The following is an 8521-nucleotide window of genomic DNA, read 5'->3' as shown; positions in this document are numbered from 1 at the left end:
TTTGTCAAAAAAATCTTTATTAATCTTAAAATTATTAATCTACTTTTGAATATGGAATAGTTTAGTTTTACTATTAAGTTAGGCTGCACGGACTAGTAAAAAATAAAACACATAATATTGACATTAATTGAAAACGTATTAAAATAGTACATTATTCAATGAGCATGTAATGATTGCTATTACTCACGAAGATGGTTTGCACGAGCCGAAGGCGAGTGTCGTAAATCACCGAGTAAGTATAATAGCTATATGCGTGTAGAATACTATACTTTTACTACAGCTGTGGTAAGTAACACAAACAACACAGCTATATCCAGTGGATGTCCAGAACTTGTCCAGTTGTTCCTAAAATGTCCATGGATATTATATGAATATCCACTGGATAACTATAATTATTTCGTTCATTGTACTGCTATCCGTATTATGTCTATGTACTCTATATTTTCAGCATCCAATGGATTCCCAATTTACTCAGTATGTCCATATGATTTAGATTTTGCCCGACTTTTTGACATATGTCATTTGACGTTCACTGTTTTTAATTTTATAAATTGTTGATACATTATTAATTATTGTTTTAAGAAGCGAGAACAACCAAAAAACAAACAGAATACAGTAATAACAAAGTAACAGTAGAAGTAATAATAAACAAGATGAAAGCGATTTCTGTAAGAACTACATAACAATTTGACAGACATTCTTGACATTCGTATTTAAGTATGTACAGTTGCAATATTAATATTATTTATTATATCCTCCTATTGTGTTTAGGAGGAAAAAAACTAAAAACTAAATATTGTTTCTTTTTACTGGTTGTCACTGTAAATCCGTCGATATTTTGCAATTTAAACTAAAAAACTCTGAAAACAAAATTTGTATACGAAAATTTGGTATTTGTCGATTTCAACTTTGCTCTTCTAAGCTCTTATTAGCTCTAAGCTAATTTTCAAATGGTTTTTATAAAAAAAATTTTATAACACAGTGTTTGCTTTCGATAAGTGGCAAAGTGTTGACATTATGAAGTACTAGCTCAAGTACCTGTAATCAAAATTAAATTGCGATTAAGAACACGTATCAGAAAGTGTGTTTGATGAACCAGAGTGCTAATTCTTATTCTCAAGAGAAGTGCTGATAGAACGTGACAGAAAACTTGATAATGGCAGGTTACTAACTAATAGTTCTAATTTAGGAAACTACATTTTATTCTAGTTATGTAAAGGAAACGTTCATTTTTAAAATTTTGTCAACAAAAATTAAGTTGGTCACACAGTCATTTCATTTCAAAGTTCAAATTTGTATACATAGATTGGCCTTAAGTAGCCTAACAAAATCATACAACTTTCAAGTTTTTGGTTGTCCAAGGTCTGTTTACGTCCTGTCATCACAATTTAATGGAGAAGAGAGGAGCAAACACACTTGTAGAGCCCAAGTCATTTCATTCCAGCCAAGGGGCATATTTATTTATTTATTTGATTACAAACCCCACAGAAATACATCCAATTATAGGGTAGGTTGGTTAAAGACAATTATTAATGTACATAGCAAATATACAAAGTAACAAGCAATAAGTTTACAGCATTTCTTGAATCATCTTTCTAAATCGATTCAAATCTACACTAAAAATATCACATTGGTCCCTAACTTGATTATATAACTTACACATACTTATAAATTAGTTCGTGCATTATCAACATACATGCTTGTTGGATTCCTGATTCGGTAATTTGGCACATGAAAACTTATTAAAGCTAACAAATTAGGGTCTTCAATATTATTATTAATCAGTTTGTGTAAAAACACCAAATATGCTACAGATCTTCGACTTTCTAAGGTGTGCAAATTATATCTCTTCAGGATGTCTACTTTAGGTATATGAAGTTGATATATACCGGTTTCCTTGTATTTTATATATCTTAGCATTTTATTTTGGACTTTCTCTAAGCTATACTGATATTATAATGAGGACTCCAAATAACCGAGCAATATTCTAGGATTGATCTTATATATGACACATATAGTGTATATATATTCTTTATGACAAAATATATTATGCCTAGGATCTGTCATTCCAGAAAATATCCGAGGCGTTAAAGAAAAAATCTCTTAGCATGATCTTGCTAGAATGTGGGATGAGGAAGTGGTTTTATAGTTAAATTTTTGACTGCACCCTTTTTTATGTAATGGAATGAAAGTAGATGTGATTGAGTCATTTGCTCAGGGACTTCTCTACCATATGTTACATATTCTCCATCAAAGATTAATATCTTTTGCATTGTTGTTTTCGCCTTTGATTTTATTTTCTTTAAACACATACAATGACACTAGACAAAATCGTAAATCTATTTGCTGTAAAGTGGCAATTATTTACACAAACTTATTAAACATTTTACTTTGTAATATTTTATATTATAAAAAATTCAATAAAAAATCAAGAAATTTTAATAATACACATACATATAATTAAATAACACTATTCAGAAAGATTGGTTTACATTAAATAGGCAGTACTAGAATACAAGGCAAAACATATACAGAAACGAAATATAATAATACTTTAACAACAGTTTTAAACCACTTCCGTCTGTTCATCTAGAACCTTTCGAACTACATAGAATTTATTTTTTTTGCCAATTACACCCCACACAACGGCTATAGATTCTAAACAAACGTTTATAGGTATCACAGCCACTGAACATGAAACGAAAAACCAATACTTCAAAAATCCCTGCCTTTTTAAACTAAACGATTTCAAGGCTCCAAATAGAAACATGTACACATTCATGGCACCAACAAAGTGTACTATACCTTCTAACAACGGATGTGTTTCCATTGGAAATATTAGTACAACCAAAAAATTTAATAAAATAAGTGGTAAGACAATCCAAGCGTAGAGGGATGTGCCTAAGAGAGCTTTGTACTTTATTGGAATCTTTTTTGAGTGAACTATCAGTAAAATTCCCTGCACCCACCTCTTGCGCTGCTGAATAAAATCTATTATTGTAAAAGGTGATTTTTCCCACATTTCACCTTCAATAAAATCGAATGAATAGCCCATGCTAAATGCTTTGATGGCAAAGTAACAGTCTTCTGCTATAGAACCCTCTGGACCGTTGTCAAACGTTACAGTTCTTTCAGTTTTGAACTAAAATCAGACAATAGAATAAATGTTTGACATGATATAAGTGTGTGTTGAAACTACCTGAGTGACCACGTAGGAACCTTTGAAGCTAAACAAAGGTTTGTGGAAAAATTTTAGCTGGAAACGCAACTTTCCCATATCGTCGGTCACACGAAAATTGTCAGCTAAGGTAGTTAGCCAGTTAACGATTTTTTCGTTGGCGTAGGTAATCAATCCTTGACCGAGCTGATGTTGGCCGTCCATTGCAAAATTTAAAATTCCTGAAATGTAATTTAAATATTAATTGGAAATCATAAAATTACTGTCAGATAATAGGGTCTGGCTGATAAAATTTTAATTTGACTAATGAGCGTAGTATTTTATGCTTGGACATTCGAGGAAGGAAATATTTATTTGATTTGTGTTTAGTCCAACATTTTATGGATTTAAAATGGTCTTTTCTGATTCAGTCATGTAGTTTTGTTCATTTTGATATCACTGTGCTATAGAATTGATTCCCTTTATGACTGGTAGTATATCAAAATTATACATCAGAAAAATTGATTGATATCTTGTGACAAGCTGTTCAATTACGTCATATCAGCTTTAGCAGACTGACAAATGTAGTGAATCTTTCTCTAGCCTATCGATTTCTGAGAGAAAACCATTAATTTTGAAATTTCCATAACTGGGTGATATATGATTCAGTTTCCAAATGGTTTTTTACTTTTTGGTAACTTTTGCAATCTCATATGCTATTTGTTAAACAACAAGTACATAATGCATTTATTCTAAGACAAAGCCATACATACCTTTTATACTGTTTACAGTAAGTAAAGTCTCTTCATCCAAGTGAACAATCCAATCGTCATCCGCAAGAAGATTGTTTGTCGGTTCCAGACAAAACTGAAGAGCCCTGGACTACTGAAAAATTAGTATTAGTATAATTATTGTCTATATCCTACTCAAAACAATTAATTATTTTACTTATGGGTATTCTTATTATTTTTAAATTATGGTATACTTTACATTATCATATTATCTTTGTTTCATTTTAACAAAAACAAAGAAAAAAACAATAACTTTAATGACATATATCAAACATATTTTTAAATTCCTGTATCAAAATAAAATTTATCACCATTCTACAAGCACTTAAGAGAATAGAATATCATGTTTGAGGCTGATGGATTTCATGACCGGAAGGATGACAGATTTCAGTGTCAAGGTTAGATGATTGGATCTTATGGTTTAGGCTTCCAAAATGATTGGTAAATTTCTGTGTGAAAACGAAATTTGTTGTTCCTAACACATGGTTTAAACCACAAAAACAGAGGCCGATAAAGAACATAACATAGTTAGAAACCAGCTTGACTATATCCTGGTAAACAGTCGCAGACCGCAGATGCTGCTTAGGATCATACTATATTCAGTGAAAAAAAATTCCAAAGCTAAAAAAATTAGAAAAACCCGACCAAAACAAGTAAACTGCTTAAAAATTATGAAGTTAAAGAGAGATTCACCTACACTCTTAAGCAAAACATCTCCCGTGAGTCTCGTGCAATTCTAGTTGATGTATCACCCAAAGTAAATGCCATTACTGATCTTCAGTGGGAAACCATAAAAGGAGCAATGCTTGAGGGAGGTAAAATCCTACAAGCTAACAACGATGTAAAAAAGCACGACGATGACTGTACTAGACCTAATGAGCAAGCGAAGAACAAGAACGAGTACACAGCAAAACATCAGCTGATCCAAAGAAAGATTGATGAGGCTAAGAAAAATTAGATGGAAGCTCGATGTAAGGAAATGGAAGAGCTACAACAGATTAATTAAATATTCAAAAGAAATCATTGGCACACAACGCAAGAACCTACCCTACATCCTAAGGAAAGCTGATGGAAAACTTATTCTAAACTCTTCTTCTTTAGATTTACGACATTCGAGAAAAGGCAAACTTTCCTAACAGTATTCATCTAACCGATTGAAGGAATTCTTGCTTACAACTATCAAATTTCAAGAATCTGACTGACAATCCACTGAGTGTAATTGTGTACAAAATAGTAGCGCGAGCCTGAACACAAAAAATTACTTATTTAATCTAAAAAACATTATTTATCTCAAATTGCTTCATAGAACTTTAAAGAATGAAGAGAAGTAAAACAATAAATACAATTTTGATAAGGGTTTGACGAAAGCCGCTTTGATATGCCGTCAATAAACGTCGAGTACTCCTTAAACAATTATCGTAATCCTAAATAAATTGCGTAAATTGACACTTTAGATTAGTGTAAACCGATGATATTATTTGTAGTAGCAACTTACCACAGTAATTATTACATAGGATTATCCGTCACACGCATCAAAATCTAAGATATTACGTCATCAGGTGTTTACTGAAGATAATAACTATAAAATATTTATATAACTTTTATGGTGCAGATGGTCTATCAAGAGCCATTTGTAAATTTATGTTTGTACAACTGGCAATCGTTCTAATCTGTTAGCTTTGAAAAACGTTCCCAAAAATCCTCAAAAACCAAGTTCATTTCATAGTAAAAATATCTAAATTACTAACCCCAAAAAGGCAAACAAATGTAGAATATATGACAAAAGAATGAACCATAACTACAATTCATTCATATCTACAAAATGTATGTATACTGATAGTAATACCTTATACAATGCTTCTGATGATGTTTTATAGGACTCTGGTACCACCAATTCTCGAACTCTTCTGTGTGGTTTTAGATTCAAAACTTTATCAGACACTACCTCTAAAATCAATGTTTTTCTTTTATAATGAAGCAGGTTCTATCATGTTGACCTACCTATAAAGAAATGTTCCAAACCGGCATCAAAACAGGTTTTTAAATTCCTCTGCAGATTCAGCTTGATTAACTCCGGATAGTCACCTCTGGTGACCACTCTGAAACAGATCACTGGCGAAATGAGAGGCGATGTCTTTAAAATTACTTTGCCTGCAAATTATTATTAATTAGTAAGTTCAATTTCTTGAAACAAAACGACTTACCTGGGAAAGCATTGTAGCAAACTAATCCAAGAAAATTTAATATAGATTGGGGTAAAGCTAATAAGACCAGCATTTTTAAACTATAACAAAATAGAGTTACAACTATTCCGTATTCGATCCATGAATCAATGGCTTGTCCGGATTGGAGATTTTTTTGGTGTTTCTCAAAAGCCGTGTACTCCATTAGGAATATTAGAGAAAAGAGAGCCAAACAGTGCAGAAGGTGCTTCAAACGGCTGTACTTTAGGAAATGAGTGTCCATATCTTCTTGGTTGTCTTCTTTTCTAGAACCATCAACTGTAATTGAAAATATAAATGTGTATATCAAATTGACAAGGCACGTCACTGGAATGGTAACTACCGTGTACAAATTGCTGAAAAATTCAGGTGTGCTGGTTAATGTAGCACTGTCAGATTTGGTTTTAGCTTTTAGATGGTATTAAGTAAATAAGATTATAATGTTTTACAGAAGGGAAGATAAGGCTGATTTTCACATATAGGTGGATGCACAGACTGTGTTGCTTCTTACTTTGCTGAAATTTTACCCTATATTTTGAGTATTTTGAAATATCGATAATTGAGATTCTTAATTTTACTTTTTTTTAATATTTACCAGAATACCTTAGCCTTCATTAGAAGAAAATTTTGGCTGATTAATAAGCAAAACAATAACGTAGCGTTCTATATTAATTAACAGTGGTAGCAATAATTATAGTTCAGCAGCCATCAAACTGTTTATATATTGTTTACAAATGATGACTGTAACAACCATGTCAAAACCATAGAGTTTAATTGTTTCTGAGCCACTGGTTTGTTTAATAGTTTAGTAAGGTTGTTAGTTACATGCGTAGGATTAAAGCAGTATTGAAATGGCACTCAAGACTTTCAATAACTCTACCTACCCAATCTAAACCTGCAACCTCCTCAATATTAAACAGAATATTTTAGAGAACCTCTGAACATCGATAATATTTTAATTCAGTTTATTGGTATTGTTGTTTGCTTGCAAAATAATTTAAATCACATGATAAATTTAGCTTAGTTAGTTAGTTTTACAAGCGAAAAGTGGGATGTTATTTATACTTCTTTTGCAAATGGCTCAACCATAGCAAAATATACGAAAAAACAGTAAAAGTAGTAAAACAAAAGGTTTCTAAAATAAAAACAAGTGTATGAAAAAGAAGATCCCACAGAGAACAAAATTAAAGAAATCACAAATAACATGAGTTAGCAATATCGTAATTCTAAAAATTAAGTAATTCTAATAAATCACAAACTGTATGGAGGACAGGGTTTCTAGTTTTAAATGATGTAAGTAAGAAAAAGAAATAGAAAATGTGTATAGATGTCTAAAGTTAGTTTATTAACCAGAAAACTATAGCAAATACCAGTAAATTTTATCATTCAGCAAGTCAAGAAATTAAATTAAAAAAGGCTTATTTGTACATGTTTTAATACTTTACGATTGACTTACTCTATAGAAGTTATTTTTAACTTTCAAAACTAATTTACTCATCAATAACTTGATAACCTTAAAACACCTACCTCTTTTTAAATGTAATGATCATCAAATAATTAAATAATTTTTTGGGGTGTTGAGGGCACACGAGAATTTACACTTTGAAATTGTAACATTTAAGTTAACATTAGTTAATTAAGTTGTACCAATGTTAACTAATTATTCCCATGAAAAACTATGCAACCGAACTACTTAAAGTTAGTTGAAAACACACTAATTTACCTGAATTACGAGTATCATCTTTGTCTTTACTATCATCTTCACAAATAATTTTCGTTTCGTTATTCATGTTAGTTGTAAGCACGCACAAAATAGGGAGCAACTGTCTGAATGTAGATGAGCAGAATCATAAAAATCTTATCTTACTTTTAGATAAACTAAGCGGAATTTTAGGAAGCTACGTACCGCTAATAGTTATTATTAAATATTGACTCAAATATGACATATTTTTAATTAAATGATGATTTTCCTGAGAAACTAGACTGCTACTCATTTCCGCTTTTATTTTGTTGATTGTTAATACAGCAATATAATAAAACGCATGTGTGCATTACAGGACAAACTGTAAATTCTGAAACACTACATATTTTGTATCAAACAATATAATTAACCTTTAACTTAGTAGGTCAGTGGTAAATAAGGATGTGATTGCACAGTACTACACACCCATACTACAGAGTAGTGTACGGGTCCGTTGAACTAAATTTTCAATATCTGTATTAACATTTTCCAGCATATAAATAAAAGAAAGGTTGTATTATGGTGTCTGAAGCCTTGAAGCTGGCACGATTATTTACAGTAGGACTAGACTTTGACATTGCAATTATTATCTATATTAACTTTACCATTA

At 31.2% G+C, this 8521-nt stretch overlaps 1 protein-coding gene across 3 annotated transcripts; it reads right to left on the bottom strand.

Annotated features, from left to right (window-relative positions):
* Nucleotides 1–2436: 2436 nt before the first annotated feature.
* Nucleotides 2437–8045, bottom strand: LOC145730281 (glycolipid beta-1,4-mannosyltransferase egh-like). Of its 3 annotated transcripts, none has more exons than XM_081981408.1 (7): nt 7894–8045; nt 6153–6449; nt 5950–6099; nt 5795–5895; nt 3931–4039; nt 3200–3399; nt 2437–3142 (listed from the first exon to the last, which is right to left on the bottom strand). In XM_081981408.1, exons 1-7 carry the CDS (start codon nt 7958–7960, stop codon nt 2567–2569), a joined length of 1500 nt encoding a protein of 499 aa, XP_081837534.1. In that variant the 5' UTR covers nt 7961–8045; the 3' UTR covers nt 2437–2566. The 3 variants fall into 3 exon arrangements, with proteins under 3 accessions (XP_081837534.1, XP_081837536.1, XP_081837535.1); XM_081981410.1 differs by lacking the exon at nt 7894–8045 and adding an exon at nt 7698–7835; XM_081981409.1 differs by lacking the exon at nt 7894–8045 and adding an exon at nt 6514–6626.
* Between the last annotated feature and the right edge of the window lie 476 nt (nt 8046–8521).

This window comes from Ips typographus, linkage group LG6 (assembly GCF_016097725.1).
Source record: "Ips typographus isolate SLU linkage group LG6, UJ_Ityp_2.0, whole genome shotgun sequence".
Lineage (NCBI taxonomy): Eukaryota > Metazoa > Arthropoda > Insecta > Coleoptera > Curculionidae > Ips > Ips typographus.
This window is presented reverse-complemented; position numbering and strand designations above follow the sequence as displayed.

Excerpts from the sequence above, each read along its gene's own strand:
- LOC145730281 (XM_081981408.1), bottom strand. The coding sequence starts at position 7,960 with ATGAATAACGAAACGAAAATTATTTGTGAAGATGATAGTAAAGACAAA. Across the intron at positions 6,100-6,152 it reads TTGCTACAATGCTTTCCCAG|GCAAAGTAATTTTAAAGACA; the intron begins GTAAGTCGTTTT and ends AATAATTTGCAG. Across the intron at positions 4,040-5,794 it reads CATCAGAAGCATTGTATAAG|TCCAGGGCTCTTCAGTTTTG; the intron begins GTATTACTATCA and ends ATTTTTCAGTAG.